Source organism: Chenopodium quinoa, unplaced genomic scaffold (assembly GCF_001683475.1).
Source record: "Chenopodium quinoa cultivar QQ74 unplaced genomic scaffold, ASM168347v1, whole genome shotgun sequence".
In the NCBI taxonomy this organism is placed as follows: Eukaryota; Viridiplantae; Streptophyta; class Magnoliopsida; order Caryophyllales; family Amaranthaceae; genus Chenopodium; species Chenopodium quinoa.
The window spans coordinates 7,107,392-7,129,696 of NW_018742914.1; the positions used below are offsets into that span (position 1 = coordinate 7,107,392).

The 22,305-nt window shown below is 32.8% G+C and overlaps 3 protein-coding genes across 3 annotated transcripts; all 3 read right to left on the reverse strand.

The window, feature by feature from the left end:
- Window positions 1-16: 16 nt before the first annotated feature.
- On the reverse strand, window positions 17-4,864 carry LOC110728083 (pantoate--beta-alanine ligase-like). The gene is given in 6 exon segments (XM_021907711.1): window positions 17-415; window positions 534-665; window positions 751-864; window positions 1,983-2,093; window positions 2,095-2,715; window positions 4,626-4,864. Coding segments are annotated over 5 exon segments (936 nt in total). The 5' UTR covers window positions 2,557-2,715; window positions 4,626-4,864; the 3' UTR covers window positions 17-298.
- A 938-nt stretch (window positions 4,865-5,802) lies between these two features.
- Window positions 5,803-9,915, reverse strand: LOC110728086 (protein SULFUR DEFICIENCY-INDUCED 1-like). The gene is made up of 4 exons (XM_021907714.1): window positions 9,206-9,915; window positions 7,624-7,836; window positions 7,087-7,242; window positions 5,803-6,563 (listed from the first exon to the last, which is right to left on the reverse strand). The coding sequence occupies exons 1-4, from the start codon at window positions 9,305-9,307 to the stop codon at window positions 6,156-6,158; spliced, it is 879 nt and encodes a 292-aa protein (XP_021763406.1). The 5' UTR covers window positions 9,308-9,915; the 3' UTR covers window positions 5,803-6,155.
- A 973-nt stretch (window positions 9,916-10,888) lies between these two features.
- Window positions 10,889-15,526, reverse strand: LOC110728085 (TATA-binding protein-associated factor 2N-like). Its single transcript, XM_021907713.1, has 8 exons — window positions 15,251-15,526; window positions 13,640-13,720; window positions 13,424-13,512; window positions 13,269-13,343; window positions 12,641-12,726; window positions 12,456-12,545; window positions 12,292-12,357; window positions 10,889-11,641 (listed from the first exon to the last, which is right to left on the reverse strand). The coding sequence occupies exons 1-8, from the start codon at window positions 15,371-15,373 to the stop codon at window positions 11,214-11,216; spliced, it is 1,038 nt and encodes a 345-aa protein (XP_021763405.1). The 5' UTR covers window positions 15,374-15,526; the 3' UTR covers window positions 10,889-11,213.
- Window positions 15,527-22,305: the final 6,779 nt, after the last annotated feature.

A 22,305-nucleotide genomic window follows, 5' to 3' on the forward strand; every position in this document is an offset into this window, starting at 1 on the left:
AGTGATGAAAAGAAACTAAACAGAATGGTCCAAAATTTATGACTAGCCTGAAAATGAATTATCAGTAAGATTTAAGTACAAAAGCTCTTCATACAGGTTACAAGATGAAATGGATCAAGATATGATCCAAAGAAAAATCTTTGATTTCGCAAGCAGAACTTAAAAAATTTGCTCTTTAGGTGGGTGATCGCCATTTTGGCAATCAACCTGGATTTCCTAAAACAGGCAGCAACACAAATCACATCAGGGGCATGTTACAAGATGAAAATGGCAATTTCGCAAGCAGAACTTTTGCTCTTTAGGTGGAAATCTCCATATTGTCAATCAACCTGGTCTTCCCAAAACAAGCAGCAACACAAATCACAACAGGGGCCTTTATCTCTTCAACTACTTCTAAGGTCTCTTGATCCACTATCTGCTTCCAATAGAACCGAACAAATTGCATCATAGGAAATCTGATTTTCATTGTATAAAAGACTTAAAAGCTATAAATACAGGTAAGTGTTAAATTGGTAATGCAGACAACTGGTTACCTCAGCATAGTCTACATTTCCACCGGCTTCCTCTATCGCAAGAATTATCGAATCCTGAAGTCTTTTGCAACTAATTTGCCCATTTTCTGCTGCATGTTTGGCCTTTGACAGAGACCTATTAATAGACAATGCCTGGGCATGCAAGAATGGTAGGCATCACTAACTGAAATCAGTCAAAGAAGGAACATGTACATGAAGTAAATAACTGATTAACTACCTTTTTCCATTCCTCGGGGGAAAGGTACACATTACGGGAACTCATTGCTAAGCCATCATCTTCACGCGTAATCTCTGATCCAATTATTTGGACAGAAAAATCTAGATCTCGTACCTATATCGATAAGTTGGTGATCAAGGGAGCTAATTTAGGAACCATCAGCAAACAATCATGTTACATATTCAACAAAAGACTTTTGACATAAAATCATGCTATTGGAAGATTTGGATTCAGAAACAGTATTCAAGGATGATTTGCTGCTCCTGATTTTTGATATATCAAATCAAAAGGCCCATGGTCCTTTATCGGATAATTATAAAATATTAATCAAGTAAAGGAACAAGAGATTTTACACAGATAACATGCACTCTATAAAGACTAAAGTATGCAAGCAGCTCTGTATTGAGGAAGCAATTCATATTAGGATGTTGTTTGGCAACTGACAAGAGAAACAGCCTAAAAATCCCATAGACGTTGAATACCGTCAACTTGTCACTAACTTCTAAGAGACCATATTAGTCTTCCTGAGATATAAGGGTAACAGCTAACAGATCATCCGTGAAGTAGGTCATCAGATTTACAGCTTCAGACTTGTAAATCATCCTAATGAAAATGATGATTATCACAGCAGCTTGGAATTTGGTTTTATGAGGGCTAGATAAGAAATCCTGGATAGCACACATGAGTACTATTTACTAAATAATGCCTCTAAGAAGTCTCCCACATAATATAAAGTCAGTCATTTGAGAGCTTGCTCAAGTTTCTGTAGATGTCTGTAAACAATAAACACTGCTGGATTTTTGGACTATGCCATCTTTATTATTTTTCATCCTAATAAATCAATGTAAAGTGGTAACTTATAATCTAGTAAGCACTAAAACCATATAGAATATAAATTGATTGAAAGAGTTTAAGGCTTCAATACTAGAAGCCAATCATCCATTCCCAAGCTAAGCTCGGCACATTCAATCTCACCTGGTTAGCTCAACTAAACTTTCAGCACAACAGCACAATTCTCAGGAAACAAATTATCAATCACTAGATCATTCATCATCATCATCTACAACAGGCCATTATTAGGGAAAATTGACTAAATAAAATATGCAATCATCAAGATTCCTCCAACTACACCGCAAATTACCTGAAGTTAAGATATACACAACTTCACCTCATTAGATAACGATTCACAGATAAAACACATTGTAAAGCCAAACAAAATGAAATTGGCTCACCATTCTACAAATAAGTCGCCACTGTTGATAATCCTTCTTCCCAAAGATAGCAACATCTGGCTCCACAATATTGAATAATTTACTAACAACTGTAGCCACCCCTTTAAAAAAAAACAGGTCTACTCTTCCCACACAAGCCCTTCTCCAATTTCTCGACCCTAATCCAAGTTTCATGCCCGGCTCCCCTTTCCTCCAAGCAAGAAATCACCCCTACATTCTCACACTTTTCCGTACCTTTGCTATCCCTCCCTCTACCATAATCATACAAGTCATAAGGATTGAAAACAACATCAACTCCTCCGGGAACAGACATTAGCTTCTGTATATCACCATGAAAGTCAGATGGGTAGGTGGAAAGATCCTCGGAGGTAGAGAATTGACCTGGGTTTACATAAATGGAGACTACGACGAGGTCAGCATGTTGATGGGCTTCACTGACTAGAGAGAGATGTCCTTTGTGAAGGTAACCCATTGTAGGTACTAGCCCTATGGTTTTGCCTTGGGCTCTCATTGCTCTTGACCATTTTCTCATTTTGTCTTTGCTTGCGATTATCTCTGGTTCTCGAGCAGCCATTGTTTGCAATCAAGGGAGAACAGGGATCTGTATATTGAGGTCTTTGGCACAGTTTAATTAAGGTTTTTCAACACTGCTGTAGAAAAAGTAATATTCCTGAGTCTAGTATCACTGTAGTATCAGATACTAAAATGAATCAGGGAACCAATGTTCTTCCTCCTGTAAATTTTTAAAATAAAGGAAAAGAGTAAGTTGAATATTTGTGAGTAAATGAGAAAACAAAAGAAGAAAAAGAAAGGAAAAAAAAAAAAAGGCAATGCAATCTCTCACAAATTGTGAATTACATTCTCCCATCCATTGCATGATAAATACATAACTAATAAGACACCTATATTATCAGAAAAGATAATTCAAGTTTCAATTTTGCAAAAGAAAATTCCAGAAGAAAGATGGGAGGTCAACTGATCTCTTTTCCAGGGTTACCACACTTCTTCCACCTTTACTCTCCAATCACATCAAGACATAGAATCTTGTTTACCTCGAAAGAACAGACTGACTACTGAGAGGGGGGGGGGGGAGAACCCAGCTAACAGTGAAGCGACGCCTCAAACTTCAAAATATATCTCACAGAAAAATCAGAATGAATTGAGTAAGTTATAGACACTAGATAGATTATGTTAAAGTTATGGCAAGATCAAGGGGTGAAGCCTAATAGAAAGCAAAGCCAAAAGCTAGTATTTATCAAAATGCCAAACAAAAAGGCAGAGTTAATTTTGCAATATTAAGTAAAATGCTCATAGCCATTCTCAAATTTGAATCAAATCAAGAAAAGAGGAATCTCGGACAGCATTGAAGCCTGGGATAGAACAAAAATAGACACAATACATAGAGTATCGATTTTTAACATAATGAAGTCGTAATTAACACTCCAGAGCACTAAGTTAGGGAACAAAGGAGCTAACACATTCAACTACATCTCAATACTAACCTCGAAATTAAGGAAGCTTATATGGATACTGATTATCTAAAGAGGATAGCCGAAAGGCCTACAACAAACACATTTGTAAATCTAATTCTTTCAAGTCATGTCATCATGCAACAATGATAATAATTCAGTTGATACCATATCAAGCTGTTGAACTGAAACTCTGTAAAAAGTTGACAAGCAATATATTGTTCATATATCATATAAACATTGCCATTTGCCACTCATATTACTCATATAGTCATATCATTATAACTTTTTCTTATAAAATAAATGTAATGCCAAGGCTCTATAATAACTCACAGTATAAGCAAAGTCATTGATAAAACAAATGAAATGTTTTTTGCAACTTCCCAAATCCCAATATCATACAAATAATAAATTGACTAAATATAGCTAATTGAAGATAGCTATAAAGCATTAAAGCAACACAAAAGCTAACTAACTCAAACATAATCACCCAAATCCAACCTAAAATTTAACTATGATAATCCCAACTCGCCTTCTCATTTTAATCCCAACTATAATCTCATCTATAACTCACCTTCTCAAAAGTGTCCAAGTTTTAACTTTTAAGGTTATCGTGTTGGACAAGTAAAAGGCGACGTGTTAACTTCATATTGGTTGTGGATCCACCTGGTCATTGACCCCACACTTGAACCCTCCTAACCAGGCAACCAACTTAGCCAAGAGGGCCCAAGACCCAACACAACCATGCAAATTACTCCTTATCATTTGTCAATCAAATCCAACAATCCAACACTAACCAAATTACAAGCTCCATATAAATCCAAACACTAAACTAATTATATATTTGTATTCATATCAATATCAAATGAAATCAAATAAACGATTTCAATATTTCATCATCAACACAAATTCTATTAGCCCTAATTTTAATCAACCGAAATCTTCAAATCAACAAACCCCCCACTAAATTACAAGAAAAGACAAGAACAACAAAAACCACCATTTCCGAAAAACTGAAATTGAGTAAGAACCATATTATAAGAAGCAAATTTCAGCTAATTAGTTGGTCAAATTAAGAAATTCAAGCTCAAAAAGTTATATTTAAGTAGATGACTGAAATTCAAAGAATCAGAATTTAGGAGAAAAATCGAGAATTCTAGTATGATGAACTCACCAAAGTTTGGAAATTTTGCTCCAAATCGAACTCCAAATCCGTTGGTCGTTTGATAATCAGGCTCAATTTCAGATTCAAGCCAGTAAAAAGTTGGAATTTGTATTATTTCAATCAAAATCGGCAAAATTGGAAGCAGAGAAATTATAATAGGAGAAGCAGAGAGGTATGCAAGAAGTATGTTTTGAGAAAGACTGGGGTTGTAAATTTGGTAATAACCACTCCAGTAACTTAGTACTGTATTCCAAAAAAAAAAAAAAAAAAAAAAAAAAAAAAAAAAAAAAAGTAAAATTAATAATTTCAGTTTACCAAGAATAATCCTAATTTCATAAAAATTAGTAACTTTAGAGAAAAATAAAATAGAGAATAAGTAAAAATAATTTAAGGTTGATGGTAAAAATAATTTCAATATAACAAAAATGAGGTGAGGTGAAGTGAATCAATAGTTGGGTAGCCATTATAAATCTTGAATCATAATAAAAAAAAACTATTGTTAATAAAAAGTGAAAGTTATTTATTAGCCCATTAGACAGTTTCAATCCTCTAACACCTACGAGTAAAAAAGAGTTAGAAAATTATTTATTAGCCCATTAGAAAGTTTCATGGACAGATTTATCGAGTTTCTTTTATGTTTCTCTCTCATGATTTTGAGTTGCTTTTCTGTTTCTCTCTCTTGACGAATATGAGAAGATAATTTTAGAGGGGGTAAAAGCTTAACTCAACTTGAGTTACCGTGATTAAATAGTGACAGAGCAAAGAATAACGTTACTATGAGTCATTAGTTTGTTTGTTTATGCAAGTTGACATAATGTTATAACTTTTATATGGAAAACCATTGTTTATTTGTCTAGGCACGGACTTCGAAGCTATTTACGAAATTGTTATGTGCTAAACAATTCAAGTTTCGCATAGATATAAACTTGGATTTTCCAAAAATAAAGTGTGTAACTCTCATAATACACCCAATTGTATGTGAGAAACATTTTCTACTGGTATGGTTTAGAACATCATTTTTTTTTTTATTATATTATTATTTATTATTATTATTATTATTATTATGGAATGCTTTGAAATCTCTTTAACATATGAGGAATTCTATCCCATGACAAACTTGTATAAAAACATTGAACAAGGTGCAATTAAAGTGATAAGATAATCAAATGCAAATTTAGGATTCTTATTTGTTTGTAACTTTAATTGTTGAATTCAAGTACTCAACCCAAACCTCACTCTTATTCACCTATTTGATTTGTCAAGTTTATTTTTGACTTACAAAATAATAATTCCAACCATTTTCGAGTTGGTCTAGTTTTGTCGATATAACTATGTCCAGAAGCGAAAGTGTCTTTTATTCTTTTAGCTCACTTCGAGCTCCTCAAACATCATTGCTAATTGCTATTGACATAGTACAAACAACCTTACGCATTTCAAACATATATTTCTATTCAACCCTATTAACACCACACTTTGCATTTTCTATATAAACATCTCTAAACACAAAATTCAAAAAAGGAAAAAAACAAATGTATATATCTAGCAAGCTAATTGATCTTTGAAGTTGGAAATTTCCTCAAATATAGGAAGTCTTCTAGGTTTCATTGAGCTCCATTTAGATTCAAATTCCTCAAGCCCTTGGACAAACTCATCCTCCAAATGAAGGCTCACAATGCTAGACAACAAAGAAGGCGGTTGTCGTGACTCCAAATCCAACAACAGTTCCTCGGCCCGGTTCCTTGATCGGATATCCTCCGAGCCCGGAACTTTGACCTGCAATACTTCCTCGAGCACCGAACGGGCTTCATCATATCGGGCTTGCTTTATAAGACAAAAGCCCAAGTTGCAGGCCTTATTTGCATCCGGGTCAATCATTTGGGCCTTTCTATAGACCACTTCTGCTGCCATATAGTTTGTCTTTTGCATGTAGGCCCAGCCCAAGTTCCCCTGTGGTACCAAATGGAGTGTTAATGTGATTTTATTTTGCTACTAAAATACACAAAAATATTTTGCTATGAAATTGTATAGAACTAGTGGTGTTGATTGTTGAGTACTCCCTAATACAAATAAAAACAATCTTAAACCCAAACACATTTTCTTTTAGAGTTCCTCTAAAATTTTAGAATTCTAAAACTTACCAATTGTAGCATACCAACAAATTAGCCAATTAGTGACAGAGGAGGTATCTACACTACCTACGAAAATGATAAAATGTACGCTGTGACAATCGGATTACACACTAACATATGAATTGATTGCACACTTACACTAACATATTTCTGTTTGAAGGATGAGACAGAATTTGTTTATGAATCTTCAGTGTCCTTCCAATTATTAGTCATAATAATACTAAGATAATGTACATTAATTTGTTGGAGTTATTCAAATAGTGGTGCAGTGTTATGTAGACTAGTTGAACTCAGTTCTTAAGATTTTATAACAAGAGAAGAAAAAAAAATAGAAATCATACCAGTATTCTAGAGGTTTCTTTTTTGATGGAAACTTGAAACTTCTTGCCATGAGATCTTGCTGTCTTTGTTGGTTTTCCGTTGAATGCTTCGCCTTGGTATATCATCCGTAGTTTCTGTCTTAGGAGCTCAATTTGTTCATCTACTTTCCCACATTTCTGCTCAAACACAACAACAACCAACTAGAAGGTCTTAGCACACAATGTTGAACAAAAAAAATTCAAACAAACAAAAAAAAAGTCATCAAAACCTTTCGTTTTCAATGAAACTTTGTGTGTTAGTCGTCAATTTGGAGTTTTTGGTTGAACAAAAGCAAAGCAATAAATTTAGACATGTCATCAACCAAACAAATTCATCGAGCAAATAAGAATTTAGATTGTTTATCAACAACCAGGACAAAACCCGAGTTACACAATGTAGCTACACATTCCAACATTAATACTAATTATCCGCGAAAAAAAAAGCATACACACAAGCAAAAAAATCAAATAATTAGATGAAATGTATGTTGCAAGAAGTGAAGAATTTACGGTATGTACCTTATACAAATCGATGAGAACGTTGTCGAGGGATTCCTGAGCATTCCTAGAGCAAAGGCCTCTAAAAGACTTAATAGCTTCAATGGCCTCTTCAGTTCTATCAAGCTGTTTCATTACAACAGCCATATCTTTGAGTGCACTATCCACTCTATCCCCTGCATTTATAGCCTTCCAAAATAGTACTATTGCTGCTTCTGGGTCCTTTTGCACCAGCTGATCATACCCAACAAAAAAACAAATATATCAATTTTTTTTTTTTTTTTTTTTGTAATGAAATTAGAACAAAAAACATTGTATTTATTTTCTCATGCAACATGTCGAATTACATACTTATTCGCAAAGCTACATTAATTAGGAATTTCTCTCGTGATAAGGTTCTCCAAATTTAATCACAAAGCTATAATAATTAGGAATTTCTCTCGTGATAAAGGTCTCCAGATGTCTCTTTTTCTTTATTTTTATTGGAAAAAAATATATATTTTTAATCACAAAGCTAGCTCTATATAGTTTAAAAATTAGAGAACAATTAATAGTATATTTGGATTTATTTTTTCCAATAATCTTAAAGGACTAATTATTTTCAAATCAAATTTCATTTGAGATTGGGATTGATAAGAAGAGTACATCAAATAATCAACAATGACCTAGATTTATTTCTCAATTGTCTAACCCCCATTAACAAATTAAATTAAAACAATCCTACAACTTTCTTTGTAATATTGTTAAATAATCAATTAAGATAGGCTTAAAATGACATGATTAAGGGCATGTTTCGATTTACTGAAAACAAATGAATTGAACTAAATAGAGTTGAAATGAATTGTTTATGAGAGAAGGAAATTGAAAACTGAACAAAACTGATTGGAGACATTGGAGTTGAGCTGAGATGAGATAAACTAAAATTAAGCTGAACCGGAGTTTATTTTTATGTTCACTATCTTTATGGCTCGACAAGGAGCGAGTTACATAAGGGCCAATAATGTAGACAGAATCATTCTTACAAAAATTAAACAAGCACCACATTCTTATCTACATTTGACTATTTGAAGTTCGTCATTTGAAACAATCAAACATCTAATACATTTAATCATAAAGTTTAACAATATTAGACGATCTAATTAATCTAAATATTCAACCATTGACAAATGCGCAAAATAATTACTACTAGTATAAATCACAAGCTAGATGAACTAAGCAAAGGTTTAATAAAAATAAAATAAAAAAGCTTGGATTATACAAATATACAATGCATATTAATTAGGTTTCACCTACATTAAATTATATGTAACGGACTAAGGGATCATCATATTCAGGTTCTAACACAAGTATATCTAAATGGTTTACAACTACCATATGTAACAAACTAACAACTATGTTTCACAAAAAAAAAATGTAACAACTTAATAACAAGGAAAAAAGTTATTAAACAAAAAAGTGAATGTCAACTCCGGAGTAACTTAGTTACCTAATACGAGCACTTATTAGATGAAATTAAATCTCGTCTATATTATTATCTACATGCAAAGAAAAATAGATGAGAATAAAGTATGTTTACATTTAACCCAAAAAAAAAAAAAGTTACCTGGGCATGTTTGGCACGAACATAAGGGCCATCACCAGAAGGAACTTTGTAAAGAGCATGAAGCGAGTCTTTCTCTCCTGAACTGCTACTCTTTTTCTCCATTTTTAATAATAATAAAAATAATACTCCTAAAATAAAATTTAATTTTTTTTTTTTTTTTTTTGTAATATATAATTTGACTGTTTTCTTAGTGCTAAATTGTGTAATGGAATGTTTGGGGAAAATAAGAGAAAAAGGATGGTGGGAAAAATGAGATATGGGGTGATATAGAGGAGAGAGAAAATGGTGAGAAAGAAAAAAAAGTGGACACTTTATAAATGCGAAAGGCTGAAATGAATTTGGACGGAAATTGTAACTATATTCATCATTTTATTTGTTGGATTGTGATTGTAGTAGGCTAGTAGGAGTTTATAAATGATATAGTTTGGTATTTTTTCTAAGTTTTAATTATTATAATCAACAGAGGTGAGTCAACTCCCCTCCTTCTAAAAGGAGTTTGCTGCGTCGTCGTGCATCCGCACTTGTCATTTGTTTATACGGTCTTTTTTTAAATTCTCGAACTAGTATGTATCCGTGCTTTAAATTATTCGTATTAAGTATAGTTGATTTAAAATTATTTTATAGAGCGTCTTTAATAGAAGACCTAAGACGATTTTATACGTGGTTTTGCCAAATTAAATATTGTATATACTCCATTTTTAGATACAAATCACAAGGAGTATTTTAATGATTAGTTAAAATTTAAAAGTACTCTTCCAAAAAAAACCTTAAAAAGCACAATTTTTTTGAGATTGTCTATTGGAGTATGATCACCTTTTTAAGTTCAAGTAGGTTGGAGGCGTGGAGTTGATGAAAGAGAAAAATGGTGTAATAGAATTTGTAGAAAGTAGCATATGTGACAATAAAGAATCCCTAATTATAAAGTAAATTAAGAAGGACAACTCATTAATGAAAATATAACAGATTAACTTTGAGGGTCAACCAAAGGGTAGTAGACTTAAATGTAAAATATTCGAATCTAAGGGTCTGTTCTCATCGACTGAACAGAACTGAGATGAACTGAAGTATTATAGTTTGAAGTATTGAATGATATTATACTGCGAGTTTGAAGTATTGAATGAACGTACACAAGTACATGTTTACATTCACTAGTGTGAATTATTTCCGAACAGGGTACGATTAGCAAAATGTTCTAATGTACAGAGTACAGACATGTAATCCCATTACTTGTTATAGTTTCCGTTAACATAATATGGAGTATATGCAAACGTAACACACAAAAATTACTCGTTAATTCTAAAAGGGCATTTGGTTGGCATGAATTCGGCATTCCATGTGACTATGTGAGCCAACAGTCAGTCACGGTATGTCATTACTCATAAGCTTACATAAGACCAAGACATTATCGAGTATGTACTGAATCTGGACACGATTAGTGAACAGATTGCTTGAGCTTTCACGGAAAGTACATACAAAGTGAGCAAATTGTCATGAATGTAAAATCTAGACTGAAGGCAGTCCACATTCATGAAGATTAAATAAATCCAGAAAATTCAGTCCCACTTCAGATAAGGACAGAGCTAACGGTCATTGTATAATCCATTTAGAGATAGTTCATAGTGCAGGAAAAAAAAATCAGACACAGAAAACAGAAATCAGGAAGTAACCGAAGAAAATGAAAGATAACCTGGACAAAAAAATTGCATTTTCTATAACACTACAGATTGAGGTCTGAATGAATTACAGAGATGAGAACTATTTCGGATACTTGCCTTTGGCTAAAAGATTAAATACCAGCAAACAGAAAACCAAGCCTTCTATAATCATATATCATAGCGTTGCAAAAAGATCGACAAAACCTTATGCCAGTACCCAAGACAACACTAAAACAAATACTATCACCGCATCAAAGGCAAGTTTTTTTTTTCATTCCATTCTGAACATAGTAAAGCACATTCAAGCCAAGGCAAGTAATTCACAATAATGGGAAAAGTAGGAAGACACACTTTTAAGCTTGATCACCATCTGCACCACTTTGAGAACGGCCTCCCATACGACCACGACCCCGACCACGGCCCCCACGACCATAGCCTCGGCCACCTTGAAACCTACCACCTCGATCACTTTGATAGCCACCACCTCGACCACCTTGATACCCTCCACCTCGACCACCTTGATAGCCACCACTACGATCACCTTGATAGCCACCACCTTGATCTCCTTGATACCCACCACCCCGACCACCTTGATACCCACCGCCTCGACCACCTTGATACCCACCGCCCCGGCCACCTTGATAACCACCATCTCGATCTCCATAATACCTACTGTTTCGGCCTCCTGGCCCTCCTTGATACCCACCATCCCGACCTCCTTGATACCCACCATCTTGGCCTGCTTGATATCCACTGTCTCGACTTACTTGATAACCACCATCTGTCACAAAATTTTTAAATACCATTGAGAATAGCAAAGATGAGCATGCACATGCACTTATGCAGCTACATGAGTCAAATCCTCAAAAATCTCTATCAAGTAGCAATTCCATTTGCGTCAGTTATGTAGTACGCAAAGGAATCATATTGCTGTAACACCCTTAAAGTTAAAAGAATATGGCTTCATGACACTCATCTTCCATAGATTTTTGCTTTTATCAACACTATTCCAGTCAAACAAGGTATGGCACAGCCAATACTTTGCTCAATTCACATTTTAAAACTACTAATTTCTCCGGCAAAAGTACATATATGATATATGAGGGATTTCTATCACCAAATCAGCATTACAGCACTCTAACAATCCCAGAACTACATGAGTTTGGGGAACTGGTAAAAAAGTTCTGCAGAAAATGTACATATGTGGAGATGGGAAATTTTCTTTACCAAATCAGCATTACAGCTCGCTCTCAATCCCCAAACAAAAGAGAGAGGGGGGGGGGGGGAATTGGTTAAATATAAACATAAACAAAAGAGTGGTTAATATTTACAATTATTGATAGTGCAACAAAAATGCCATTGTTGCATAGGAGATTTTGGGATGCCAAGCTGGTCATCTGATTCGAGGAAAATCAAACATATTATACTCACCATAATATCTTCCCCAGCCTCTACCTCGTCCACCTCCTCTGCCCCAGTTTGAGTACCCTCCATTATCTGCTTACAATCAATAAAGTAGATGTAATCAAAATTACAGTAACAGGAAACAATAACAGCATAATGCTTAAAGAACGTTACTTGTTCGAAGTTCATACCCTGGTATGATCCATAGCCACCCCTTCCCCAGTTCTGTCCTCGGCCTCTCCCTCTCCCTCTACCACGTCCACGTCCTCGGCCATATGATTCTATCCAAAAGAACGCCAAGAGAGTATCAGACAAACAGTGATTGAATGATGTATAGTAGTATAATCATACATTGGGCGAACAATTAGCCTATTACCACCACGTTCTTGTCTAGGTTGAAGTTGCTGTTGCTGATAATAGTTTTGTTGTTTGGGCTGCTCATACTGGGATGGAGCTTGATACCTTCAAAACAAAATAAAATAAGAGCCATTAAGAGCAGAGTTGATGTAAAAGTGTAAAACCATATCAGGCAGGAAGCACCATAGCTCAGTATAGGCAAAAATAAGATGGTACATATAATGCTGGTTTATCAATCTAACTTAAAAATGAATGAAAAAAAAAAACTCAGACAGCACTGATCCTGTTAAACATGATGTACTGTACAATTGAACTGACCAATACGGATGAAGCTTACACTTAACTAGATATACACTCAAGACTCAACTATATATAAACTGATCAGAGTAATTAATTTTCTTTAAGTAACGACATGCAACCAGCTCTGGAGAAGGGGGGGATAGGCTGAATTCAACTAAATAATAATCAATACAAGAAATTCACATGACTGCTCCATTGTCCCCTATACTAGGGATACCCAATCAAAAAGTCATCCTTGAGTAGACAAAACATCAGATTCCAAGAGTTCAACACACAAATAAGTACAGACAAGGAGGTCTCATGGGAGCAAACTTCAATAATAAATTAACAGGCAACAAATATAGTACCCTGGAGAGTTCTTATTTAGCTCGTTAGTTGACAGGGTGATAGAGATCATTGATACTTGACGCTCTGTTTCCACTCTGCGGAGATCCAAAAGCAATGGTAAACACAGCAATACATCAAAAACAGCAATGCATACATGATCTGCAGTGAAACTTACGGTATTAGACCTTCTTCAATGGGTTCCCAGAAATCTGTAATGCTAACTGAACTGATGACAATGTCTTGATGCAAGTGGGGAATTCTCTTCTGCAATAGCAAACAACTTAGTACAGCTTAGTACAACTATTGTAAAAACAGTGATCACTGTAAATTGTCAAAGAGAAGCTTTGAAGGGAATGACAGTCAAAGAATAGCTTAGAAGAGTATGACTAACCTTTATAATCTCTGAAATAGCAACAGTTTTGCTAATAGCCTGCCCCATAGCTTTCAAAACAATTTCTTTGGCATGCTTCTCCTGTAGAGTTTTCATAAGGGTTAATATGATTTGAGCAAAGGCACCTGGCACTATCATAATAATTATATTTTTCCACCTTCATATGAAGTTATGAACTTTACAAATTACAAAACACCTTATACATAAGGTGAGCAATCACATCACAAATTTAAAAGGTGCAAAGTTGCAAACCAAGATCTAAACACCAGCAACAGATCATCACAAGAAAGAGCAACAACAAAGAAAAGGTAATATACAAGAGGTGTATAGCATTTGATATGAAATGGCAATATGAACACCATCAGTGTTCCAGCAATTTAAAGCCAAACAAAAAAGTGTTCTATGCAGCATAATGAAGGGGGTAAATTTGATTGTGTTACAACGTGAGGGTTATACCTGAATCAAATGTGATAAGGCACTAAATCAACCACATTCAAAGCAAAAAATATCTGAATTATACTTCATTCAACCCCCCCTCCCCCCCCCCCCCTAAAAATAAAAATAAAAAATACACATTTTTATAGAATTACAGAGGAATTTCAGTTTCCTTCCATAGTTTCTTGATGAAAAGATCCACATAACAATGTCATAACTGAATCAGCACTTATTCACATTTGAGAGTTTTTGGATGCATCAGCAAGCGATTCAGAAATGGCAGACTCCTCCAACAGCAAACTCTTCGGTATACATCTATGCCATATCTCCTAATAATAATCAGAGTCATGATAACCCACAAGTTCTTAAAATTCACTATCTATTTATATAAGGCACTAGTTTTGCGAGAGAACAAACTCCTAAAAGTAGTGATTCATGGGTCTACCCTAAAATAGATTCTTTCATTAAAAACAAGATTCTAATCAGTTCACATTTCACCTCACTCACACAGATCCTCATCCTACAATCGCGAGCACAAACCTCTAACAACATAATGACGGCATTGAGACATTTAATTGGAACACAATCACACCCAATAATCACATTAATATCGTTGTACTCTCAATACATCAAAACATAAAAACTCCATACAAATTACAAAACCTCGGCATTGTCCAATCAATACATATTCACCTCACTCTCACTAATACTCATCATACAATCGCGAACACGGACCTCATTTAATCACCAAAATCACAATAATCACCTGAAAACCGTTGTATTCTCAATACATCAAAACATAATAACTCCACAAAACCTCGGCATTGTCTAATCAATACATATTCAACTCACCCTCACTAATACTCATCCTACAATCGCAAACACGAACCTTAATCAATTGAAACCGTAATCACGCTCAATAATCTCCTGAAAATCGTTGTAATTTCACTATATTCACAAATTATCCGAAAAACGCATAAAGCAGCAAAAATCACAACACAATTACTCAACAAAAATTCCAAAAACCTCAGCATTGTCCAAATAGCGAGAATTAGATCATCACAACAATATAAACGCTTGAAAAATCGGTGAATACCAACAAAAATCGGTCAAAAAATAGCAAAAAATCAGCAATTAAAACTGAAACGACGAATCATAAAAAAAAAAAAAGTTGACCTGAAGAAGAGTGGTGGCATAGCTGATGTAATTGCGAATGAGACCTTGAGTAGTGATACGAATTTCATTCTCGTTAATCGGAATTTCAGGCTTAGGTTTTTCAACTCTAGCGTATTTGTCCATTGTTGATGACGATTGAGGAGAGAGAAAGTGCGATTTGGAGGAGAGAGAAAGACGAACTCAACCAACCCTAAAACCCTTGAGGAGAGAGATTATGAACCCTAAAACCTCCAATCTCAACTGGAAGCCCAATGGTCAGTTTTATTTTACTTTAATTTAACTTTTTTAAAGATAAATTAATTATCCTAAATTTTTTAAATTTGTTTTGGCAATTTTCAATGTAGATTTATAATTATCGTCATTTTACGGATAAAGGAAAAGGGAAACTATCTCTTCAAAAACCAAAAAAAAAAAAAAAGAAAAGAAAAGAAAAGGGAATTTATCAAGTACATTGTGGTACAGATTACGAAGAGGGAGTGAAGGGAGAAATATGGGGTTTGGAATTTGTTATGGTGTACGTGTACGGCTTAGATTGGTTGGGTGATGCAAAGTAGATTAGGCCTAAACTATTGGTTATTAGCTTGGACTTTGGATAAAAATAATTCAAACTCGTAACCTTTCATACATAAAAGTCATACATTTAGGGTTTGTTCATGTTTAGTGAATTGGGCTGAATTGAACTAAACTGATTGGTGAGAGAAGGAAATTAGGAGCTGAACTTAATTGATTGGAGCTGAAATGAACTGAACTGAAATTAAATTGAAGTAAACAGACCCTTAATCATTTACTCCGTATTATCATCACAAATTCTCAAACATAATTATCAAATTAAAGGAGTATAAAGTAGCAACTAGGACATCCCCAAGGCCACACACTAGTTTCAAGATTAAAAATGGTATTCAATCATTTTTTTATGCACATCTAAACATCTTGTTCTATCAAGTGTATAATGCTATCAAAATAATTTTCTTATGTGCTTGTAGAAAATTTTGTATTAATTATGTCTTAAAAAGTACAACCAATTGTAGGCTGAAGACCCTTGGTGGTCATGTATTATACTGAGCATAAATGTTTAGAGATTCAATAGGTCCAATCCACAATTAAAATATTGTACAATAAAGTGTTGGCTCATAAGGCTTTCACCTTAAATCCTAGAGGTCTGGGGTTCGAATCTTATCAAGTGAAGGTATTAGGGGGTAGAAATTCCCTTACCCTCCCCTCTATTTTTAAATGTTTGATCTACAAATACCGGTTCAATAAAACCATAAGGGTTGAGGTCTGAATCAGGGTCATCCTTACCATTAAGGGTCTGTTCATATTTACTGAACTGAGCTGAACTGATTGGAGCTAAACTGAACTGAACTGAACTGATTGGAGCTAAACTGAACTGAACTGATTGGAGCTGAGTTGAACTGAACTGAACTGAACTAAGCAGAAATGAATATTTTATGAGAGAGGGAAATTAAGAGCTTAACTGAACTGAACTGAACTGATTGGAGTTGAACTGAACTGATTGGAACTGAGCTGAACTGAACTGAACTGAAAATAAGTAAATATGAACAGGCCCTAAAATGTCAATTTAATATTGTAATGCACTCATGCAGTCATGCATGCATTCAGTGTTTCTAATCAAGATTTTAATTATTTTGTTAGCCATGTCATGTTGAATTGTCAGTTTGTGACACACATTGACACATTGTGCATCAGTATAACCAAAAGTACTAGTAAGGCATGACCAATGGCCACCCATAATAACATGCCGTGTTACGTCTTCTACTATTCTACACCCCTCCGTCCCTTAATTACATTCCTGCTTTCTTTTTTGGGTGTTTTAAAACTACATTCCTACTTTCTCTTTTTAGTAATTGAATTTTTACCAAATATCCCCAAATTATCCCTAAATAGTTGTGATGTGGCATTATTTTAAACATTTTTCAGTTTTGCAATTAATGGTTGCACATAAACCATAATTTTTATTCACCCTTTTTAACATTCTGAATCTATGTGCAACACTTTAATTGAATATGATTGGTCCTTTTATTTTTCATAAACAAATGTGATTGATCCTTTTTTAGTTTTTCTTTTCAAAGAATTGATGCCATGTGCTTCATTTAATATTATTATATCTTTGTTTTATTCAAAGACAATACTCCCTCTGTCCCTAATTGTTTGCTCTACTTTCCTTTTTAAGGTGTCCCCAAAAGATTACTCCATACTGCTTTTGGCATGTTTTCCCACTTGCACTCTCTCTATCTATCTCCTTATTGATATTTGTGTCAGCCCATGTGCACCATTTTTTGCCCAAAACCTTATTAATAAAGTAGATTTATAGTTTGGGGCAAACAATTGGGGGACAGAGGGAGTAATAAATGGCTTGTACGTAATTCCTATTATACTTTCTAATTCTGGGTTTTTATTTAAAGTTACTCTAAATTCCTTAAGTTGTGCCTTGAGTCAGCTTAGAATAAGATTAGCCCTGAGTCTTAAGACTCTAGGTGACATCATCATTTTTTGATTTTGTGATCTTAAGACAAGACTTTGTTTTTTTAGTGCATTTAAGAAGCTAAGTCTTAACAAAATCTGAAATGGAGTCTTTAAAACTCAAGATTCAACTCCACGCAGTGTTTTCCAAACACAGTGTTTTGATAAAAAAAAATAATAATAAAATAAAACTTTTTTTATTTCTTAAATACATTAAAATCTATGTACATTGAAAAAATAAAAAATAATTATATGTACGTTGTTTTTTTTTTAAAAAAATGTATGTACGTTGTTTCATTTTTTTTTTTTAATTTTTTATGTACAAAATCATATTGTTTGTTTTATTTTATCTTAATTATATACTTATCTTGTTGCCAAAAAAAAAAAAAAACAATCATGATCTAACAACAATTATCAATTTAAATTATCTTGTATTTTAATTATCCTATTTTTTTTGTTATTGTTTGTTGGTTTCAATATTTATCATGTATGTACCTAGTCATAATAAAATTACTCTATATATGTATTATAAAAGCTAAATATCCTAGAAGAAATTTCTCAGCTTATTGCAAATTTGTTTTTGCTTGATCTATTTTTCTATTATTTTCCAACTATGACATCTAAATTGGGTTAGAAATTTGTTACGCCACTTTGAATATTCATATCATATTAAAATATATGTATTTCAAAAAAATATTATCAAAATGTATATTTTAAAAGACAAAAAAAATTAATAAATATTTTAAAGAAATCTAAAATAAATTTAGGATTGAAGAGATAAATCTGATTGAGTTTTAATTAACATAATTAAAATTAAAAAAATAATTAAATTTAATATAAACTCTAATGTGACAATTAATTAAAATCTTAAAACCAGACCGGGCTAATCTTGCTCTTAGTATAATCTTTAAATGATCGAACTTATTTTGAAAAGTGCGGAGTAGAAAATTAGAAATTGATCAAGGATCAAGGGGTGAATCTATATTTTTCATTTCAGGACACTAGGTTAGTAGATTAGTAACATCTTCTCAAAGTCGCACAAATTGAATTGGGCAAAAACTTTTGCCCAACATTCCAATATATGGTCAAATTTTCTACTTTGACCTATTTGATCCCAGTAAAACTTTTTTTTTTTTTTTTTTTTATGGTAATGTAAAACGTTATAATCCGAAATTATGCACAAAAAATGAAAAATAAAGATAAGTTTTAAAGGATATCAAATGATAACTTGTTAATTTATGTTACTCTTTAAACGAAATACCCTTTATGATTTGGAATTTTCCCGACCCTTTCCAACAACACCCTTCATTATAAATACAAATTTACTAAAAACCTTTTTTTTTTTTTTTTTTTTTTTTTTTTTTTTTTGTTAACAATTATTGAATTATACGATAATTTAAGGGAATTCTATCCGGTAATGCTGTAGTTTGGTTTTTTCTCTTTGGTAAAATGCAAAAATTTGGATTATCATGGTTAATCTTAGTATTTAAAAACATGTTCTTATCTCATTACACTTTTCTATTTTATTCTCTAGAGAATTGAAAAAGTTAAATTATTACAAGTAGGGAAAAAATGGAGGAAGTAGCGAGAGCACAACTTATCTTATTCCCTAAAAGATCGAGTCGTATACATTTAATCGTCTTCATAATCTTTGGTGATAGTCTACAATATCGAAAATTCTACAATAAATGACGTGTACCGATATGTACCACTAAATTAATGTACCGCAATGTACCACTATTCAATTTAATTAAATATATTTTATATTTTTTGCATTCACTTAACACCATTTGACTTTAGCTAAGATGGTAAATTGCATTATTCCTTTGTGCAGGGGTTTAAGGATCAAATCTTTGTGCTCACCATTCTCTTATTTTTTTTTGTTTTTCCTCTTCTCATTTTTTTTTTATTTTACATCATACAACCTATTTAGAATTACCCGTAGGACTACATTATAATTAAACATCTTATTATAATTTTTGAATATTTTGCAATTTATTTGATCCATTTTGTTTTCCTTTAGACTACCTTCATAAAGAAATATGAAATACTTGTTTGATTTATTTTACATCATACAACCTATTTAGATTACTCGTAGAAATACTTATATTATGATGCAGTATGATCTAATGAGAGGACATAATGACAAATATATAGTCAAATTCTTTTTAAAAAAAATATATTATATGAATTTTAACATCCCATACCCGTGTCCCTTATTTTGAAATAAATGTTTCCTGTATTTGTTTCATACTTGTATCTGTGTCAATATCCATTCTTATGCAGCCTATTGTTTAACTATATAAAAATAAAGTCAAAATAGTGGTATAACATGTCCAAAGTTTTATTGTGCCAATTAATCAATTGTTTTAGAACAAATGGATTTTTTTTGTTCCTTATATTGAAATATCGGTACTCCATTTATATGACACGTTACTACTAGTCTTCTCTATTACTCCATCCATTTTTAAATGCTTGCTCCACTTTTCTTTTTCGGTCGTTTTTAAATACTAGCTCCATTTCCTTATTTGGAAAACTTTTACTCCCTTCGTTTCACAATAATGTTCTTGTTTCGTAAATTGATGCAAATTTTTACCCAACTTTGACCGCAAATATCTTTAATCTCACACTAGAAAAAATATAAAGTTAGATATTATAATCTACTCACCAAAAGGATCAAATCTTTGTGCTCACCATTCTCTTATTTTTTTTTGTTTTTCCTCTTCTCATTTTTTTTTTATTTTACATCATACAACCTATTTAGAATTACCCGTAGGACTACATTATAATTAAACATCTTATTATAATTTTTGAATATTTTGCAATTTATTTGATCCATTTTGTTTTCCTTTAGACTACCTTCATAAAGAAATATGAAATACTTGTTTGATTTATTTTACATCATACAACCTATTTAGATTACTCGTAGAAATACTTATATTATGATGCAGTATGATCTAATGAGAGGACATAATGACAAATATATAGTCAAATTCTTTTTAAAAAAAATATATTATATGAATTTTAACATCCCATACCCGTGTCCCTTATTTTGAAATAAATGTTTCCTGTATTTGTTTCATACTTGTATCTGTGTCAATATCCATTCTTATGCAGCCTATTGTTTAACTATATAAAAATAAAGTCAAAATAGTGGTATAACATGTCCAAAGTTTTATTGTGCCAATTAATCAATTGTTTTAGAACAAATGGATTTTTTTTGTTCCTTATATTGAAATATCGGTACTCCATTTATATGACACGTTACTACTAGTCTTCTCTATTACTCCATCCATTTTTAAATGCTTGCTCCACTTTTCTTTTTCGGTCGTTTTTAAATACTAGCTCCATTTCCTTATTTGGAAAACTTTTACTCCCTTCGTTTCACAATAATGTTCTTGTTTCGTAAATTGATGCAAATTTTTACCCAACTTTGACCGCAAATATCTTTAATCTCACACTAGAAAAAATATAAAGTTAGATATTATAATCTACTCACCAAAAAGATCAAACTAGATCCCATATCACTATATTTATTCTTATAGATTAAGAGAAATTTAGAAGATTCTCTCTTTCTTAAAAAAGTCAAAAATTTCAAACAAAAACACCATTATGGAACGGAGGGAGTACAATATTTAACTGATTTCACTCACGTAGTGGACCCACCATGATCATATTTTATTAATTTCATATTATCTCTCCTCCAATTGTTTCCACTACTTTTGCTTTTTACAATTTTTTTATTGTTCCACATACCTCACTAACTCCATATATTATTAATTTCTCCTAAAACTCTGCGCATGAAAAAATGGAGCAAGTATTTAAAAACAGAGGGAGTACTTCTTTTGTCCTATTTTCTTCATTTCAAAATAAATAAATGACATGTTTTGACTTGTTACGATATCCGCACAAGGTCTAGTTTGATTAAGGGTCTGTTCACATTTACTTAATTTCAGTTCAGTTCAGCTCCAATTAGTTCAGTTTAGTTCAGTTCAGTTCAGTTCAGTTCAGCTCCAACCAGTTTACTTCAGTTCAGTTCACTTCACTTCAGCTCCTAATTTCCTTCTCTAATAAAACATTCATTTCCAGCTCAGTTAAGTTCAGTTTCAATCAGTTCAGTTTGATTCAGTTCAGTTCAGCTCCAATCAATTCAGTTCAATTCAGTCCAGCTTCTAATTTCCTTCTCTCATAAAATATTCAACTCAGCTTCAATCAGTTCAACTCAATTCAGTAAATGTGAACAGACCCTAAATTTTGTGATTTATAGATAAGAAAAGAAATCATAGCTACGTGAGATCCAACCATTAACGCGAAAAAGGTATCTTATTTCACTTAACCCTAACCCTTAACCCTAAAAATATATAAATCAAGAAATATGAAAAATAGCTACCAAAATAAATTGCCGCCAACAACTTAAAACAGGGGATTTTACATTTAATTTATTTTTTTTTTAACAATTTTTTTTAAACTTATAAACCTATTCTGAGAGAAAAAAAAAAAGGCTCGACACGACGACACTCCATTTTCTCAACTCCAACTCGCCACCGCATCAAATCCAACTCGCCACCGCTTGA